Source organism: Phodopus roborovskii, unplaced genomic scaffold (assembly GCF_943737965.1).
Source record: "Phodopus roborovskii unplaced genomic scaffold, PHOROB, whole genome shotgun sequence".
Lineage (NCBI taxonomy): Eukaryota > Metazoa > Chordata > Mammalia > Rodentia > Cricetidae > Phodopus > Phodopus roborovskii.
In genome coordinates this window covers 20,139,660-20,160,060 of record NW_026125052.1, presented here as the reverse complement: position 1 = coordinate 20,160,060, position 20,401 = coordinate 20,139,660, and the positions used below count along the sequence as shown (strand labels likewise).

Here is a 20,401-nt window from a genome sequence, read left to right as displayed (position 1 = left end):
GTGTGTGCACAGGCCTGTGCAGGTATACACCTGTGCACATGAGACTATCAGATGTCTTGCTCTATCACTTATTCTCCCTTGTCCCACTCTTTGAGGCAGACATGCTCTCACCAGGTAGCTTTGTCTCACCTAGAACTGGCTATGTAGACCAGGCTGGCATCAAACTCGCTGTTTCTGCCACAAGGGCTGGGATTAAAGGTACGTGCCACCATGCCTGGCTATCAATTATTCTTCTGAGATATGACCTCTCACTGAACCATAGCTAGGTCCTAATAATTCCCGTTTCTGCCCCCTACAGTGCCAGGGGCTGTAGACACATGTAGGCATGCTTTGCTTTATTTTTTGGAGGTACTGGAATCCTAACTCAGGTCCTCCATATTGGCACTGAAAGCAGTTTGAACCAGTAATTCATCTCTCAAGTCCCCCAGCTCATTTATCTTATTCAAAGTAGAACTCTGGAAGCTAAAATACACAATGAGTTATTTAAAATGTTCTGAACCTGCGCCCCCCCCCCCGGCTGTTTTTATCTCTCTGGGTCATTATCCTAAAAGGGTAACATATTGAGGCTGGTGACTACGACACCATTATTATCAATACACACTTTAAAACTTTAAAGAACTCAGCAGTAGTGGCACACACCTTTAATCCTAGATCTCAAGAGGCAGAGGCAGGTGGATCTCTGTGAGTCTGATGTCAGCAAGGTCTGCAGAGTGAGTTTTAGGACAGCCAGGGCTGTTATACAGAGAACCACCCCCGACACCAAAAACAAAACAAAAAAAAAAACCTTTATAGAAACTGGTGAACCTTAATATTCTCAGAAACCCTTTATTTTTCATCTACTTAATTAAGCTTTTGATGATTTTTGCTTTGTTGAGACAAGATCTTTCTACATAGCCCTGGCTGTCCTGAAACTTATTATGTAGATCAAGCTGGTCTCAAACTCAGAGATCATTTAGGTGTGAGCCACCAAGGTCAGCTCAGAAATCCTTTTTCTTACTTTTCTTTGTGGAAAATACTCAACTCTAATTAAAGTAGAAGGAACACTCAAACAATCAAGTAACCACACTTGGCTAATCTTTGCTCATAGACATAGCTTTCTACATTATCTAATAAGCTACTCTGGCAAAGAATTATAAAATTTTTATTTAAATTTTAGTTGCTGAATTTCTATGGATTGGCAAAAACAGTACCATGTAGCAATAAAATAGTGACAGCATCACCATCATCTTACTTTGTAAACCAGGCTGGCCTTATATTCGTGGAGAGCTATCTGCTTTCTGACACCCCCACCCCGACTAGGATTAAAGTGTAAGTGTGCACTACTCCACCCAGCACATTTTATTATTTTTCAATAGCTAATTTAAATGTGAGGGAAAGAGTGTATGAGACAGTGACTACACTTTAAAAAGAACTAACAAGCACAAAACTCAAGCATAAGTTCCAATAAACTCATTTAAAGAGGTATAGACATCTTCTCCAAAACCACCAACAATATGTATATTTTGGTGTCATTAAGCGACAGGGAGACTAACCCACAATAACCACCACAGTGAGTAAACACTATAAATGTAACTTCTATTTTAAACCTAGACTTTCAAAGTTTTAATTTAGGGACTGACTCTTGACTATAGATAGGTATCATTTCCACAAGCACAAAAAGCAACAGAAAGCAGCTCATTGCCCACCTAACAATCAACGGGCTCAGCGAAGGAAAATAGGGTTCCTTCCACACATTCTGAATGGTATGCCCCTTTCACATGCTTCCCCCACAGAGCCCCTCATTCCTAGACAGAATTCTAAACCCAGGGTCTTCGAAAAGAGGCTGTGGTACAATGGCATGTCACCTACGTCTCCTATAGTGCTAGAAAGGCTTCTCAATCACTTAAGGCAGAATGTGGCTTTATGTAACCACCTCAGAAGGGGATAAAACAGTAAAATTACTATCACAAAGTTACATGCCCCAGGCACAGGCACACTTCGTGGTTCTCACTGTAAAAAGTAACAGGCAGGAGTGCTCACAGGGCTGTGAAGCAGAGCCAGCTGGAGTAAGGCGACTAGGTGATGGTACACAACAGGCAGAAGGACCCTCACAATCTTTAGGACCTGGCTGATAGACACACATATAATTCTGCCAAACTCTGCTCATTTTTTCATGTGCAGATTTTATGGGGATACTGTGGATTCTGTTTTTGTTTGTTTGTTTTGGTTCCCATCCTGATTTTCACAACTCTTTTAATTCTTGACTTAACACAAATCCCTCATCCCATTACCACAAGGAGAGGCCTCTACTTGAACTGTAAAGAATTCAGGGCCGTTCTTTTAGACACATAAGCAACCTCATTCTCTACTGGCTTGTACAGCCAGCACTGTGTAAGACACAGATTACACAAACACTCATGGGTTTTCAAGAACAGAAAGAAAATAAATAACAAATTAATACAAAAAGTCAAAATGCTTTAAAAAAAAAAAAAAAAAAGGTATGTCTGCCTTAGCAGACTACACAGGATTAATTATTAATCACCAAGGATTCAATCCAACAGAACCACATACCCACCAGCCAACTTGGCAGACCTCCTGGATACCCACCAGTATGTACCAGCACCTTGTGACGTCAGCTCCATGCCATCCACTGAATTGTAGCTATCATCATCCATGATCTTGGAAAGACCAAAATCTGTAATCTTTATCTCTCCACATGCTGTACCATTTACTAAAAGGATATTACCTAAAAAGATAAAAATGTTCACGAATAAACAGAGACTTCTTTAGTAAGAGAAAAGACACACAAAAAAGAAACAAGTGAACTAACTCTAAGTCTTTGGAATAAAGTAATCTAACTGGACACAGGGAGAATCCTCAGTGCCCACTGGAAACTTCTATTTTCTAAGAATTGCCTGTCTAATGTGCCAAAATCCATTCTAGGCACTGGAAATAAAAATGACTTGCCAAAGAAAAATATCATTCATCCGGTTGGTTTTCTTTTCTTTTTTTTAAAGATGGGAAAATTTCACATGAACTTTAGATGTACTCTCTGTGCTCGCTGGGTTAGAGCAGCAATGTGGGGTGGTGGAGGAGGAGATACAAAGAAAACACACTTGGGAACCAAACATGGTGCCACAGCGCCACCTATAGATCCTATGGCAGGAAATGTGGTGACTTTGAAAAGTGATCACCCAGCAGCCATCTTTAAAACAAACTCATTTCATTATAAATGATTTTCCAGTCATGTCAACCATATCAGAACAGAACATAAACAGTGAGTGTTGAGCTTTTATATACAGCTACCAGAAGAGCAAGGCAGTCACCAACCGTGCCTAAAGGAGATGATGGAACTAGTTCTTAATGCCCACATTCCACTTTAGAGCCATATACATGAGGCACACATACACCAAAAACATCAGCTGAAGTTAACAAAAAAGAGGACATAAAAACTTGCTTTTTCCTAATGACTATCAAGTTAAATGATGGTTCAAAAATAAAGGTGAAAGACTGCTGGGACTTAAGAAAACAAGGTATACATGTCTCAGGGAGACCTAAGACAAAGGAACTGCTTCATAGTGTGAGTAATGGGAAGAACAAAATGGAACTTGCCAAAGAGTTGTTTCTAAATGACATCATGCATTCTCCTGGTTCAGTACATAAAGGTATTGTTTCTCCAGAGAATATAGTGTAACCCACCTACCCCCTACACCCAGCACTGAGTAGCCAGGGCTCCTTTCTTCCCACACCTACCCAGCATCCTTCTTGGCTCCTGTCAAATTCAGTGACTCAATAAATGTACAAGTCACTTAAAAGACTGAAAATCCACTATTAACGTCTCCTAAAACTTAGTCATACCTGGTTTGAGGTCATAGTGTATGATGGGAGGTTTTATTTCATTTAAGTACTTTAAAGCATTCACAATCTGCATAATAATGGATCGGGCCTCTTTCTCCGACATTAATTTGTGCTGTTTCAGGTAGAAGTCCAGATCATTTCCTTCACAGTATTCTAATACTGTACAAAACCTGAAGACACATAAACCAGCATTTAACAGTGAAGTAAGGAACAGATGAAAACTACCTAAACCACTCCCAGCAAAGACTCGGTTATTACAGTGCCTCAAACCTTCCCTCTATATTCCTGAACAGTCTTTCATTCAGCATCACCTTGGCAGAAGGCTCACAAGAAGACAAGTGCTTGCTTTCCTGGAGATGAACCCCTATAATCTCCACACTGGCATCGACTGTGCCAAAGTCCACGGTGGCATATCTCTTCTAAGAACACTGACAAGAACTATATTAGAGCTAGCCACTGCTTTATAGCAGGATCTCCTGTGCATAGCCATAGCCTGTACTCATTACTATACAGTGATCAATCACGCAATTGTCCTATCAAGTGTTTTATATAACCCTGAGTGCTGAGGTCTCAAGAACTGGTTATATACTATATCTGGCACAAGACTACACAAATGTGCTGTTATATGGTATGTGTTCTTTTACTTTCATTTTTGCTAATACATCACAAATACCCCCCATTTAAAATTGCACACCACTGGTGGCACTATAGGTAATGAATCTATCTTACAAAGTGTTCAAACTAATGTACTATTTGAATATTCCTGAGAGATGAATACTTTTGAAATCATTGTAGGTTAGGTATATTAGTCAGGATTTAACCAGGAATGAAAAACACTTAAATACTGAAGCCAAAGGGCTTTAATTCACAGATGGAAGATCTAAGAAGACAAACTGTCCAGTAAGGCACTCTAGTGACCAGTCATGGTAGAAAGCTGTTAGCACCCTAAAGCCAAAGGGTCACAGGAAAATGGTGCCATGAGAACGCAGGTCACAAGAGAAACTGTGTGCTTGCCCGCTGGCTGACATGGCTTACTAGCACTGACCCCCTAATGCAGTGGAAGGAGACTCTCAGAACTGAACAGTAAACTACACATTTTATGAAGCCTGCGAGGCATGCTAGAACTCATTCTCCGATCTGAGATGCTAAAATTGGACTCTTAATGCATTCAGTGAGCTGTCTCTTGGTCCACAAACAAGCTAGAACTAAAATCTAACATTATATATCCAAATAACTCTCAAAAGATGTTCTAAACAACATTCTGACTTGTTTGTGCTAAGAGACACAATAGGAAAATACAAAACAAGTAGTATGAAATTACTATCACATTTAAATGTGCATACAATTCAAACCAGAAGATAATTCAAGTCATCACACTTGGAAAGTCTAACTAGTATTCAAGGAATCTACTGAAAACAAATAGTACCACCAGCCTGTGAAGACTTGACTTGAGTTCTCACACTTGGTATCTAAGTACACCTATTTTTCTGAGCTCTACTCATAACACACACATGAGTATAATTGATGCAAAGGCTCCTTAATGAAAAGGGAAAAGTTTGAGCACATAGGAGAAGGAACAAGTCATGTTTCCATGGGGAGCATGGAATTTCTTGGATCTATTTCTATATATGGGCTGGCTGTCTCTATGAGAGTTGCTGGGTGAATAGACCAAAGCTCCTGGACACCGTGTTGGGAACACCTGAAGGCCAGAGTTAAGGTGTCTTACATTCTCTTGACTCAGGCCTGACTGCAACAAAGAAAGTTTATAAGTGCTGAAGTATCCTTAAACCTTGAATAAACCCGAAGGCTTTGCAGCTTACTGACCTGTACATTGTTACATACAGGATTATTAAAGAGCACCAAAGGTCTCCTGCAAGTCATCTCATTTTTCTGCTATTCAAAAATCGGTCTACACATCAAGAAGGCTGAACCCTAAGACCCCCTTCCAGTTCTAAAATCTAAATCCCAATTCTAAAATGCCCATGAACCTGCATTCCAACCTGCAGCACTGGGATATCTTAACATGCATCATACTAACCCTCCTGTTTTAGGGTAACAAGACACTGTTGTACTTAAGGTTTGTAGGGTTCATTAGTCTCATAGTGGGGCAGAGTTCTCTTCAATAGTTTATACTTGCTGGGCCTGCTAGTGGCATGTCAGCACTAACTTGAACCAATTCCTAAGAACTGATGGCTACATTTTCAGGAATTTTGTGAGCTGCTTAGCTAACTATTTGCAAGACTAAGCACAATCTGATAAATCCATGCAACAGAATGTAATCTGGCTATAAGAAGGAATAACTACTGACACACAAATATAAAAGCATGGACCTTAACAAGCCAGCCACAAAGATCACAGACTCCACTATTCTATTCATAAAACAGTCTAGAACAGGACATCTAATGTGATAGAGAGTAGTTCTGCTTAAACAGAGGGAAAGTTAAATGAAGTGCCAGTAAAAAGGTTTAACTTTTTTCTGAGAATGAAAATGCTCTAAAGTGCTCTTGGATAATGACTGTGTATATCTGTAATACATATGAAAACCCACTCAACAGTGTACTTTACATGGGTGAATCACATGGTATATAAATTAGAATAAAGTTGCCTATTTTTTTAAGTTGGTATCTCAAAATTGAACATAATAGACGATTTTATACCACAGATATTGGCAATCAACCTTATCTCTCTCCCTACCAAGATAGTTGTAAAATGTTTACTAGTATATAAGGGCCCTTCTCCTTTAGCCAACAGATAACTGGCTGACCCAAATCTAAATTATGTATGCTTATCTGCCTGTAAATTAATAAATTTAGTTCACTTAGAGAGCATTTCCTAGGCCCATTTTTAAGCTCCATTCACGAGTATTCAAAATAAAAAGAAAATAAGGTAAAGGAAAATGGTGTAGGACTTACGAGTCAGTATCCAGTGAGAAGTAATCATATAGCTTCACTATTCTGGGATGATCCAGTTCTTTGTGAATCCGGTATTCCCTACATGCATGCCTGCAAGCAGAATGAAAATGTAACAAGAAAGCACTTGGTCTGCTTTTTAGAATTCACTGTTTCTCTACCATTTCCCATTTCCACTTGTTCATTTTTTTGTTCCATTTAGATCCATCTGGCCATCTCATCTAATTACTCTTTCTGCATTCTATATTCTCTAACGTTTTCTATCTAGCCACTGAGAAAACAGTGCTTAAATATATTTTAAATGAATGGATGCCAATCTCTTCCAAGACCCTTCTGTGGCGACCACATCTGTATGTTAAACCCAAGTATTAAAATTTGTCTTTTCCTCTCTTCTAAAGTGATGCTTTCAGGGGCTGGGGAGATAGCTTACTGGCTAAGTGCTTGCTGCTGTGCAGGCATGAGGACCAGAGTATGGATTCCAGTACCACACAAATGCTGTGGACAAGGCAGCCCATTTGCATGCCAGCCTCAGAAGATGGACACAGAGAATCTCTAGGCAACAGCACTATAGATCACAAGCACTGGGTTTGAATGAGATCCTATCTCAGAGAATAAGGTGGAAGAGTGATGGACCATGATCACTAACATAATTTTGGGCCTCCACATGCACGTAGTCATGTGCACACAACCCATATGCATAGGTACACACACGTGCATGCACAGACACACACACGCGTGCACACACACACACACAGACACGTGCACGCACGCACGCGCACACACACACACACACACACACACACACACACACACACACACACACACATATATATACAAAGGAAAACGAAACAAGGTACTTCCTAACTTGCACACTGACAACCAGGAGGCAAATTAAGCTTGTAAACTACTTGAATTAATGGGCTACATTATAAATCAACTAGCAGATATTTTTTGTTTTTAAATTTCACTACTTAAAAATGTATTGGATAGGTATAGGCTTTTCAGTATTTACATAGTATTTATGTTTAAGTATAGTGTATCGTTTTACATGCAGTATCTAAAGATTCTGCTATCTGTGGAGGTCCTAGAGCATATCCTCTATGCTGTGCATACTCATGGATGACCATATTAGTATTTTTGGTTTCTGAGACAAGGTTTCACTATGTAGCTCTTGCTGGCCTGGAACTCACTATATAGGCCAGACTGGTCTCAACTTGTAGCAATCCTCCTGCCTCTGTCTCTGAAGTGCTTCAATTATAAGCATGAACCACCACAAATGGCTTCACTTAAAACAGCAAAAATTATTTCTGAGACCACTATATGCTCTGCAGATGAAGGCTCTTCCTGCCAAACCTGACAAACCTGACCTGGATTCACTCCCTTAGACCCACACGCTAGAAGGAGAGAAATGACTTCAATGAGTTGTGTTTTGACCTCAGAGTGCTGTAGTACACACATACCCCAAATAAATAATAAATAAATTTAATTAAATAAAACAATAAAGCTATGAAAACTGTAGCATATATAATATGTGGTATAGTATCAGCCACATAATGAATTATGAAACAATAGTGGCCAGGGAAATGGCTTAGTCAGCAAAGTACTTGCCTTACCAGTATCAAGGGGTGTGGTGGCACTAGTGACCCCAGTGCAGGGGAAGCAGAAATGCATGGGTCCCTGTGACTCTCTAGTCAAGCAGTCTAATCTACTTGTTGAGTTTGCGGTCAAATGATAGACCCTGTCTCAAAAAACCAAGGTGATGGCTCCTGGGGAACAAATGGCGCGGTCTTTTAGTCTTTACATGTAGGCTCACACACATGCATATACATCTATATACACAAAAGCACCTGCACGCTGAGTGAGAGGAGTACATGCATGCAGAACACATACACAAAGAATGCACACGTGTACACACCTGATGCACACACATGCACAGATGCACATACACACAGAGTACGGTTATATCATATATTTACAAAAGGTTTTAAAAGTGGCTCTTATTTGCAGAGAATATCTAAAAACTACTTTAAGTAATTTAGTGCCATTTTAGATTTTTTTTTTTTAAGGCAGAAATCAGAAAAGAGAAATTTTTTATAGGATAAATAAAACAACAACAAACAAAATAGTGATCGTTTCTGAAGCTGGTATGTTCTGGTATCAAAAAGTATACATTAAGCACTAAACTTAAAAAAATTAAAATAGAATTTAAAAACTGGGGAAATGAATGGGAAAAAGAAAAACAGAAGCCTACAATAATTATAAAAGGTTTCCCTAATGGGAACTTTGGGCTTCATTTCAAGACGCACTTTTGGTTCCACTGTGCTCCTAATGCTTCATCAATCCGTCTTTCTATACGACATGACAGGCACATGACAAACCCCCATTTCGCCAAAATAGCTCCATTTAGGATTCAATGCAATATTACCTTTGGTAAAATGTTCATTAAAAAAATGAAAAAAAAAAAAAAAAAAAACTTAGAAATCTGTGGACTAAAGAGGTCACCGTTCAAATCATTTGTGAATGAGCATACTTTTAAATGATAATTATGTGCCCCTTTGAGTAACTTTTCCACTTAATACATTAAAAAGCATAGACCAATTTCTTCACAAATGTGCAGAAAACAAAGGAAATGAATGGCAGAGAAAATTAAGACTGAAAGAAAAATGCCATTCAAAGTTTTCATCATCTAAGCCAAGTATGTAGTGAACTACGTAATAACAGCACACAAGGAGCTGAGGCAGGAGGAATGCCATGAGTTTAAGGTCATCTGGGCTACAGAATGAGATCCTGTACCTGAATCCTCACCAGCCACAGTAGCACCTACAAAAGCAACCCAACACAGAGCCTGCCATGCTTACAGGCTACTGCTTGTCTTTCAGCAAAACATGACTGATGTCATCTGCTAACTTCCACATGAATGTGCATGTGTCCCTGTACATAAACACATGTACCCATCACCCCAGCTCCACCTTACCCATTCCTTACACAAACTAAAGAACCCTTGTCATGTTCATACTGCATGAGTGACATACCAAGTTTACATTTTGCTTAGAGAAGAAGGAAAAGAATTGGGTGTGATGGTGTGCATTTATAATCCTACCTCGGAGGTGGAAGCAGGAGAGGTTGAAGGTCACCCTCAGCTATATATCTAGTAAAGGGCCAGCCTGTGTTACATAAGAACCTGTCTCAATCACCCACTCCCAACTCCAAAAAGGAAGACAGGAATATATCTCAAAATTCAACAAAATAAGGTTTTATTTTCTTCAAGGTTTTTCTAGGCCAAAAAAGAAAATTAAAAAGATCTTACTCCAAACAAAAGTAGGAACTAGCTCCCCAATGGAAGAACAATTTTAAAAGACCTTACTAGGTAAGGCAATGTTAATAATATTATAGTATATTTCCTCTTCAGTGTTAACCTAATGCTAAATTATCAAAGCATTGTCCAGAATCTAGTATGTATGTATGTATGTATGTATGTATGTATTTATGTCAAGTTCAGAGATGTTAATGACAACCAATTCACCATTAAAAAAAAAATAGATTCACTTATTGAACTGGGGTTATGGATGGATGTGAGCCACCATGTGGGTGCTAGGGACTGAACAAGGTCCTCTGCAAGAGCGACACATGCTCTTAACTGATGAGCCACCCCTCCAGCCCCAACTTACCATCATTTACAGTGTAAGGGTCAAAGCAAGAAGGTGGAAATGTTGAAGAAAATCCCTCCCAAGCCACTGGAGGTCATAGGAAAACCCCTTCCTCAGTCAACTGAGAAGGACCCCATAGAGGGCTGCATAGACACTCTCAGATGCCATTGACTCCCCCCCCCCCAATACCCCGAGGAAACAGTGAGAAGGGACCACACACAGCCCTAGTTAGAAGAACAAAGTTTAGACAAAGAAGGCAGTGTCTATTGATCTGTCTCTTTCTCCCTCATTCATTTTTATTTATATGTATGAATGAAAGTCTGTGCCCTGGGGGTGGGGTGGTGGTGGGGGTGGTGGTGGTGGTGGTGGTGGTGGTGGTGGTGGTGTGTGTGTGTGTGTGTGTGTGTGTGTGTGTGTGTGTGTGTGTGTGTGTGCGCACGCGCGCACGCGTGCTCATGCGGGCGCGTGCATCTGTAAAGGCAAGAAGAAAGTATCAGATGCCCTGGAACTGGAGTTACAGTTGGTTGTAAACCATCCAATGTGGTGCTGGGAATTGAACTCAGGATTTCTGGAAGAACAGAGCCATCTCTCCATTCCCTCACTCAGTAGAGAGATGAGAGAAAGACAATTGTCTGGGCATGGTAGCACATGTCTGTAATCCTACCACTTAGAGGAGACAGAGGCAGGAGAATTGCTTTAAGTTTGAGGCCAGCTTAGACTATGTCATGAGACCCTGTCACAAAGAAGTAAAACTAAACTGAAACAGAACACCTCAATAACCACTAGGGCTCAAACTGTTTGCCAAGTATGTCAAGGAGGAACTAGGACCTAACTTTAACCCATTTCAAAAGGCCAGATGAGCTGAATAACCTTCCAAAGTCACTCCAGTATGTAATATCGCAGTTCTCTTAAGGTCAGCCTAAAGCTAGAACTGACTTAGCAAAATATGTACAAGTCCCAGAACAGAAATTATATTCTCAAGGTTGACCATCATTGGTCCCTAGAACCAACTATTTTACAGTGGTCAATGTATAGGAAAAGATACAGAACAGGCCCCAAGGATATCTATATTCTGTAGCAGTGCATATCCTGATTGATGAGCCTTAACCATTCCCACAAGTCTCAATATAAGGATACTTTTCATTAACTGGTCAGAACATGTGGCTTCCTTCTCTGAAATGTTCCTGGCAGTCACTACTGCATGCCATTCATCCCCGATGTCAAGTGACTGGAATGCACTTTTAATAATGTATCTGGCTCCTCAGGAACATCTGGGCTGCAGCTGCTTGTCAAGTGAGCTTATGCACATAGGGAGTTGTGCACAAGGCATATATCATCCCTTGTCCTACCTCTGCTTAAAGCCTGATGCAGCACTGAGTTCTGACACCAATCAACATGGAACAGAAAGACTTAGGAGGTCCCTGGTGTTCAATGAGTCTAAAGCAAGAGTTATCCAAGTCCAGGCATGAGGAACTGTTTGTTGAGGAAATACTTGATTTTCCTTTTACGACTTAGAAATTAACTGAAAGGCTTCTTCAATCCCTATTTTTTCTTCTCCAAAGTCTTATTGGGGGGGGGGGGGAGGAGCAAAATACCAAGGCTGTCTCGATAACAGGAAGCATTTCTTACTGTCAAAGGGACTTGTTGCCTCCTTTCAGGGACAGAAGAACCGGTCTCATTCAATACTTGTATCTACCACAAGGAGACAAAACTGCTCCGCAGGGAACCTAATAGCAAATTAAGTCTGGAGCTTCCAAAGCAAATGAGCCATGAACTCAAGTGTCTGGAAGTTCAGGAGGGAATATGGAGCTGACATTAGTGGAACAAAGAAATCCACAGCTGCATATGTAGTAACTATGTAATCTAAGGAAACCACCCCTTAGCCCTTCAACCCTAAGAATAGATGAGGACTACTAGTTTACTGGCATTCTCAAGAAAGGCAACCATAGGAAGACAAAGCAATAAAATCACAGAATTTTGAGATGGGCAAACAGAGGTCAGGGAAAAGAAATAAGGAAGTACGGCGGGGCTGAAGTCAAGCATGAGCCACTGAGGCACACCAGCACTCTTATCCTTTTAGACCCACTGTCCCTCCCCATACCACTGAGCATCTCACTGAGTTTCTACAGACAAACAATGGTTTCTGGTGCCTTCCTTGTTTACTGTAGTTGTCTTTATAGACAATAGAAGGGGAGTTTGAAGTATGGGTTTCAGATTGAGGGATGGCTACATTTAAATTGTTTCTAACAGTTTTCTCATGTACACAGAGTACATTTCCTTTGTTGGGACAGTTAGAGAGATGAAAGAAATCAACAGCTGTTCATCCAAAGCTTTCACAATGCATGAACCATAGCTATCATCAATGTGTGTGAAAAAATAAAGCACTTCAGTATCACTTACTTGTGGTAATTCTCCTTTTTCTCATCTCTCCAGTTTTTATTTAACTGGTGAATTTTCACAGCTACATATCTTTGCTCTGTTAGATCAAATGCCTATTAAAAAAAGGGGGGAAGAAATTATATTTTATATTTATATAAATACTAACAAGAATTCACAGGAATTCACTTGAAGCTTCTATTTAACAGATCAACACAAAGTTCAAACTACATTATTAAATGAAAGCTGCAGCAAATGACAACATGTCATGTTTGCTCCAGTGTTGCAACCATCTTTCTTGAAACTTGTGATTAGATAATTCCAAAGTTTCCAGACACACTGGCACCATAGGATTTAGAAGACAAACTCAAGCAAACACCACAAGCAGAAAGCCAACCCATGCCCTCATGCTTCCTCCCAACAGTGCTCACTCTGGGCATCATCCCTCCTCATCTAGGACTTTTCTCACGAGGGTGTCTCTCAGCCTCCACTAGCCTGGGGAGCTCACACGTGTCAACACTGTCTCCCTACTTTTGAAATACTGGAACACACACTTATTGCTTCCTATAGAAAACAACCCAGTTGGATATAATCGTTGGTATGACCATTCACAAAGTAGCCAGCAAATCAGTATGTTGTATTTACTAAAATAGAAACAAAACAAAAATCCCAACCTTACATTTGGTGTCATATCTATGTAAGTAAAAGTAAAAGCAAAGTAGCACACAGGGAAAGGTTTTCTTAAAGAGTGGCAAGGTGGGCAGGTCTAGCATTGGGCAAGCAATGCTTGTCTATAAGTTCCCACAAATGCACACATGTGCGTGCGTGCATGGAATACCCCCAGGAACAGAGACGATCACTGTTTTACAGGTTTCCCCAAAGCTTCTCTAGGAAAGGAATATCCCAAACAGGGTGCTGTTTATCAAACAAGGGACTTGTCACCCAGGCTAAATTGAAATCGAGTATATAGGGAGAAGAGGGTGGGGGGAGGAGAAGGTAGAAGAGAAGAAGAAACCTATTTCACAGAAATGAAACAAATGTATGTTTTTCACATTCTAAGGAATATACCATGACAGATCGCCTCTAAAAACCACTTCAATATATTAAAAACCTGGTCTGAGAGAGTATTATAATTATCAAAAAGGTTAAAAAAATCTGAACAGATCTCATTTGTGGGAAGAATGGTGTTTATGAAAGAAAAGGTTAGCATGGCCCCTTGTCAAGGGTGGAAAAGCTTCATGCCTAGTTACAGGCATTGGTCAAGGCACTGCTGTTTATTTTGTAGTAGTTAACTACTGTTTTTAAATATTTGACTTAAAAAGAAAAAAAGACAAAGGATGGCTTGCAAAATGTTACCACACAGGTGATTTGCCTAAGTACATAAAATCTTCAACAAGGTAACTATGCCCTCCCTACTCACAGCCCTTTCTAGAAAGCTAGGAAAACTGTGTTATCAAAACTCAACTATGTTACTTGCAAACAAAAGGTGACAGGTCAGTCAGATTTACCAGCACAGACTTTACAAGAGGTATGAATAATGGCCTGAAAATCAAGTCAGCACTGCTCTAAAGGTATGACCATGGTACACAGGTACACACTATTTGTGAACTTAATGTACTTAATGCCACTGACGTATATACTTAAAAATGATTAAAGCAGTACTTGGAAGGCTAACTCCCAAAAGTTAGGGCCACCCTGAATAACACTGAGAGTTTAGAGCCAGGCTGGGCTAAAGTGTGAAAATGTCTTAAAAACAAGATTTTAAAAATGTTAAAACGGTGGGTGGGTGGTGGTGGCCCACACCTTTAATCCTAGCACTTGGGAGGTAGAGGCAGGTGATCTCTGGGAGTTTTAGGCCAGCCTGGTCTACAAACTAAGTTCTAGGACAGTCAGCACTGTTACCTAGAGAAACTGTTTCTTAAAAAACAAAGTTCAAAATGTAAATTTTAGCCAGGCATTGGTGGCACAAGCCTTTAATTCCAGCACTGGGGAGGCAGAGGCAAGTGGATCTCTGTGAATTTAAGGCCAGTCTGGCCTACAGAGCTAGTTCTAGGATAGGCTCCAAAGCAATACAGAGAAACCCTGTCTCCAAAAAACCAAAAATAAATAATAAATAAATAAAATTTATAGATATATCATCACAACAAAACCTAACCTGTAATCTCAACACTCAGGAGGCCAATGTAGGAAGACTACAAGTTCAAGGCTAATCTGTGCTCTAAAAACTAATAAAAATTAATATTTAAGATGCTGAAGAGATGGCTCATTGGCTAGGAGCACTGCTGCTCTTTCAGCAGACCCAGGTTTGATTTCCACACTCACATGGTGGTGCATAACAATCTATAACTCCAGTCCCTGGGATTGGACGCCCTCTTCTGGCCTCCACTTAAAATAAAAATAAATGTATTTTTAAATAAAGGAAAAATTTTAAACAAGAAGTTAACATTTTTAAAAAGGGAAAACAACCTGGGATATAGCCTAGTGACAGAATGCTTGCCAAACACATCCAAGGCCATAGGCTGAAGCCCCAGGACTGCACAAAGAAGGAAAAACACAAGCACTAGGTTTTATAGCTTCTACTTAAAGCAAAGGCATTTGTTTTACTCAGAAGATTTCTTACATATAAATTTATGAATAAATAAATATAAATCATAACAGCAGATGCCACATCTCTGTACCTTAGAAAACAGATTCCACAGCTATGCATTGGAAGATCACATAACAAATCAATTTTACATTTATAAATTAGGTGCAAAAAGTATGTAGAAAAAATGTTGGTGAACATGATATGAAGCTGTAGATATATTGAAAACTGGCTGACTCTCCTCCTTGTAGGACAGTGGTCTTTCCTCTCCTGGCCCCAAGGAAGCACTGAGTGAAGAATTCAGAGCTACTTTGGATGAGACTTTCCTAAAAACAGAAAGCTAGCTTCCAAATAAACAACTTGAAGCCAGAAAGATGGCCCAGTGGTAGAGGTGCTTACCACCCACCCTGATAACCTGAGTTCAATCTTGGGTACTCAAGATGGCAGGAGAGAAATCTAGTCATGTAGTCCTCTGAACTCCACAAACATCTACACATGTCTACACACACACAAATAAAATTTCAAAAAAATTTCTAAAACTATCTAATTTTTCTAGCTTAAAATCAATAAAGAGCAGACATGGTAGCCCATACCTAGAATCACAATACTCAGGAGGCTGAGACAGGAGAATTGCTGTGAATATTAGAGCTACATGAGTTACAAGCCAGCCTGGGCTATAGAGGGAGATCCTGTCTTAAACCCACTCCCACCTCACAAATCAGAATTACCATCTCTTTGTACCCAGTTGTTTCTACTTACCTTGTAAACTTCACTGAAACCACCTCTACCCAAAAGATGTAACAACAAGTATCTGTCATTTAGCGTTGGATGATCCTTAAATCTGTAGAAATGGAATTTGTAACATCCTGAGGTCAAAGACTAAAGTCTTGCATAATCCAACATTTCTATAGTATCTCCAGTAATAAATGCTTCATTTTAAAGTCACTGCTCAGAGTTTGACAACTGGTACCAATAGAGTGAACTATGAGCACAAAGTTACACAGCTCAGCACAATTATAATAAACAGTAACAGCTATTATAGCCTGATACTGGTTCTAGTCTCAGGAGCCACATCTAAACTTGGGGCCATTTTTTGATCTCCTTCCTTTTTCTCATCATTTTAAAACTATATACAGTTCTAAGATATTTTTTAATATTGCCTTAAAAAAGTAAAATATTGTTGTGACTTTACTCCCCTGCCCCCCATTTAAGACAGGTCTTACTATGTAGCCCTGGTTGGCCTGGAATTCACTATGTAAACCAAGCTGGCTTTGAACTCACAGAGATCCACTTGCCTCTAGCTCCCAAATGCTGGGATTAAAGTTGTATACCACTATACCCTGCCAACTAAGCTTTTGGAGACAGTGAATACTCTGACCTAGAACTCCCAATCCTCCTGCCTCAGCCTGCTGAGCATTGGAATAACAAGTATGCACTATCATGGCCCACCTTTATTGTTTTTGAGACAGGGTCTCAGCATACTCTGGCTTAAGCCTCCCAAGTGCTTGGAATACATATAGGTCAGTTCCAACCAACCCAACTCATTTTTCCTTCTTTAGATAAGTATATGGTAAATCTTAGTCTAGCATACAGTGTATTCTCAAGAAAGATTGTTCCTGTAGCTCATGCACTATAATCCCAGTGCTCTGGAGGCAGAGGGAAAATGAAAGAAAGCTCAAGGCCAGCCAGGGCTATATAGTGAGACGCTATCTCAAAACTGGAAGTATAAAGACAGCTAGGGATATAGCGTATAGTAGACTGCATGCCTAGTTTGCATGAGGCAAACTTCAAACTTCAACCCCAGTCTTCAACCCTAGTACTTTAAAAAAAAAAAAAAAAAAAAAAAAAAATCTTAAAGTGTCTCTATTAATCCTGAAATTCCTTTATTATGAAGGGGGAAAAAAAAGCAGTATGCCTGTGGGGGAGAGATAATATTATTTCATGGAAGTTTAAACTAAATAGATCTACATTTGACTTCATTTGGGCTTCTAGTCACTGACTTCCCTTCTCTAACTTGTTTCCTGATTGATGGATGTATTTGAGATTTTTGTCATGAGGATTAAGCATGAGCTCAAAGGGGCACTAAGACTCCTTCCTGATATATACATACATACAATAGTAAGTGCTGCTACTTCCCACTTGACAGAATAATGGTCAGGCTTCATGGATTAAAAAAAAAAAATATTCAAGCTATAGCTTCATGAAAAAAATGTTACAGCCTCAGCCAATACACAAGATCTATCAGTGATAAAAGCCATTTCCCATTGTAAGTTACTTTCCCCGAATTTGAGTCATATAAATGGCTTATACACAAAGGTGAGTGTGAATCTATAATTAATGTGGTAAATTTAAGAGTCTTACTAATTTTACTTACTCAGAAAATGGATGTGATCTAATCTTTCTACAGCACCACTGTAGCCAATGCTTCCATTTCTCAAGGCTCCTTGGCTATATCTATATGTCATACTCCACCCACCCTTACAGCTGCCAATCTATACTGTGTAAACTCTACTTGTGTAAAATGCTTTACATACACTTATAAACTCACTTTTTAATACAAAGATCATAATTTTGTTCATAAAATTATACCCTAAATAGGAACTAAGTATATTTTAGATTAATTTGGCAATTTTTTAAGTGAAAACATTGTTCTAGACATGTCATAAAATTTTCAGCAATCTCCAGCCCATTATACCCCAAGTTGCTTACTGTGAATTATCTTCATTATGTATCCTTTTTAATTCCCTGATATGTAGATTTCTAACCCTTTCTAGCCTTTCCAGCTCTGCTTGGATTTCTGCTTCTTCCTGAAAAGGGGAAGGGAAAAAAAAGCTCAGAATCTAGCAAACTTTTACCTTTTCATTTAAAAATAATGACATCTATTTCACTCGTAAAAAAACAAACAGAAGACACTTTGCATTGAAAAGATTAGTCAATCTGCTATTCATTCCATCATTTACTCCTCAAACATAACCACCGTTTTTTATGCACATACATACACAGCTTTGCAAAACCTTACAAAATTCTGGTTTGTTGTCTGATTCTTTACTTTTGGTATATATTACACTTGATATCTTAAATTCCACTAATTTAACAACATACATGTATGTATGTGTGTGTTATAAAAAAACTAATGTGACATATAAAGCCAACACCAGTAACAATTTATTAGATGTTTATTAACCACCATTGTCATAGATAGCATCCGCCAGTGATGTATGGACTGCTGAAATATTTAAGTTTTTGTTTTTTATTTATGTGTGTCTCTCTTTATGCATGCCATATATATGCAGGGGACAGTAATGGACAGAAGAGGATGTCACATCTTTGGAACTGAAGTTATAGACAGTTATGCTGGAACCGAGCTCAGGTCCTCTAAATAAGCAGCAAGCTCTCTTTAACAACTAAGCGGTTTCTCTATGACCTGGGCTGCTCAATATAAAAGTTTTTGTTTTGTTTTGATTTTTTTTTTAAAGCTACAGCTGGGCATTGGTGGTGCACACCATTAATTCCAGTGCTCAGGAGGCAAAGGCAGGCAGATCTCTGTGAGTTCAAGGCCAGCCTAGTCTACAAAGCAAGTTCCAGGACAGGCTCCAAAGCAATGCAGAGAAACCCTGTCTCAAAAAAAAAAGAAAGAAATCAACAACAGACATTATGTCTCTGACTGACCCTCAATAAAAAATATCTCAGTGACTATCACCAACAAATTCTTTTAGGGGTTAGACTATGGATGGTACAATATATTCTCTTTAGTTATTTTAGGCAAGAAATAAGAGTTAAGGTGAATAGTGGTGGTACACACCTTTAATCCCATCACTCAAGAGGCAGAGGCAGGTGGGTCTCTGTGAGTTTGAGGCCAGCGTGGCCTACAGAGAGAGAGTTCCAAGACAGGCTACAAAGCTACTGAGAAACCCTATCTCAAAAGGCCAAAAACAAAACAAGACAAAACAAAACAAGAGGAACTGCTAATGTTATACTCCCACCATCAATTCCATCAATTTCAAACGTATTAGTCCTATATATTTATGCTTCTAAGGACAGTCATTTGGTAGGTAGCTCTATAAATTTGACATTTTCTACAGAGAGGTCCCGGGGGTAGAACATACTCTCACTTAATGGCTTGCATTGACTTGAAAATAAAAATCTTACTAGACTACAAGGCATGAACATGACATTAACAATGGTGCAAAGCTATGATTATATGTGTTCAAATCATTTCTGTATCAAATGTAAAGTGGAAATTACATCTCCCCATAATACTTACTTTCTTAAGATGACCTAATCTGAGTTTGAAGATTTCCTCTTGTTCATGGTATTCTGCTAAGGTTAACCTGAAAAAAACAATAGTAGCAATATCAGTAAATTATGTGAAGTAATAACATGCTTATTTTAACAGAAATACTCAAAGTATGCTACTAGGGCAAATGTGGTTTTCATGTTTAATATGACTAAAAGCCAGGTTATTTTTAAGACCTCTGATCAAAAGGTAACTACCAATATCAGATGAAATGTAAAGAAGACTCAAAACTGGTAAGTTTAATTTGAGCAAAGAAGAAAGAAAAACATATGAACCATATTTTTATATTACTTATGAAATATTTAGAGACATATTATAGAAGTCAAAATACCTACCTAAGAAAATGTTTTAACTATTTAATGAGAATGTAAAAAGAACAAAGAAGGGTTGACTTGATGAACAAGCACTCATTCTTAGTTCCACCTACTCCAAGCATGTATCCTGTGGCCTAAGAATTAAAAAGAAGTGAATTTTCTCCATTTCTACCTTCCTCATATTCATCTACTTCAAAGGTTCAAATTTCACTATTTACATGCATACTAAATTACCAGGACAAAGGACACAGCTATCATTCTAGCATAAAGAAACAAAACAGAGCCTCTGAGATTCAACTACAAAAAAATATAAGAGTAAAAAAGTAGTAACACATTTGCTAAGACTGCTGCAATTAGTTCACAGCTACAGAAATATCTGTTATCTACTGTTCCATTTCACTCCAGTGAAAAAGGGAGGGAAAGAAGAAGGGAGGAAG

The 20,401-nt window shown here is 39.0% G+C and overlaps 1 protein-coding gene and 1 non-coding gene across 9 annotated transcripts in view; one reads left to right on the top strand and one right to left on the bottom strand.

Moving 5' to 3' along the window:
* The window catches only part of Tlk2 (tousled like kinase 2), a 94,028-nt gene that overhangs the window by 6,306 nt on the left and 67,321 nt on the right, over positions 1-20,401 (bottom strand). For all 8 annotated transcript variants that reach the window (XM_051178898.1, XM_051178888.1, XM_051178909.1 and 5 more), the window contains 7 exons: positions 19,618-19,684; positions 18,063-18,160; positions 16,113-16,194; positions 12,794-12,885; positions 6,750-6,839; positions 3,838-4,007; positions 2,587-2,725 (listed from right to left, as the gene is read on the bottom strand). In XM_051178898.1, the coding sequence (XP_051034855.1) occupies positions 2,587-2,725; positions 3,838-4,007; positions 6,750-6,839; positions 12,794-12,885; positions 16,113-16,194; positions 18,063-18,160; positions 19,618-19,684 (738 nt within the window). The remainder of the gene's footprint in view (positions 1-2,586; positions 2,726-3,837; positions 4,008-6,749; positions 6,840-12,793; positions 12,886-16,112; positions 16,195-18,062; positions 18,161-19,617; positions 19,685-20,401) is intronic.
* LOC127221640 (U6atac minor spliceosomal RNA) lies at positions 13,954-14,073 on the top strand. The gene has a single exon (XR_007834459.1). It is a non-coding gene; the product is annotated as a U6atac minor spliceosomal RNA (small nuclear RNA).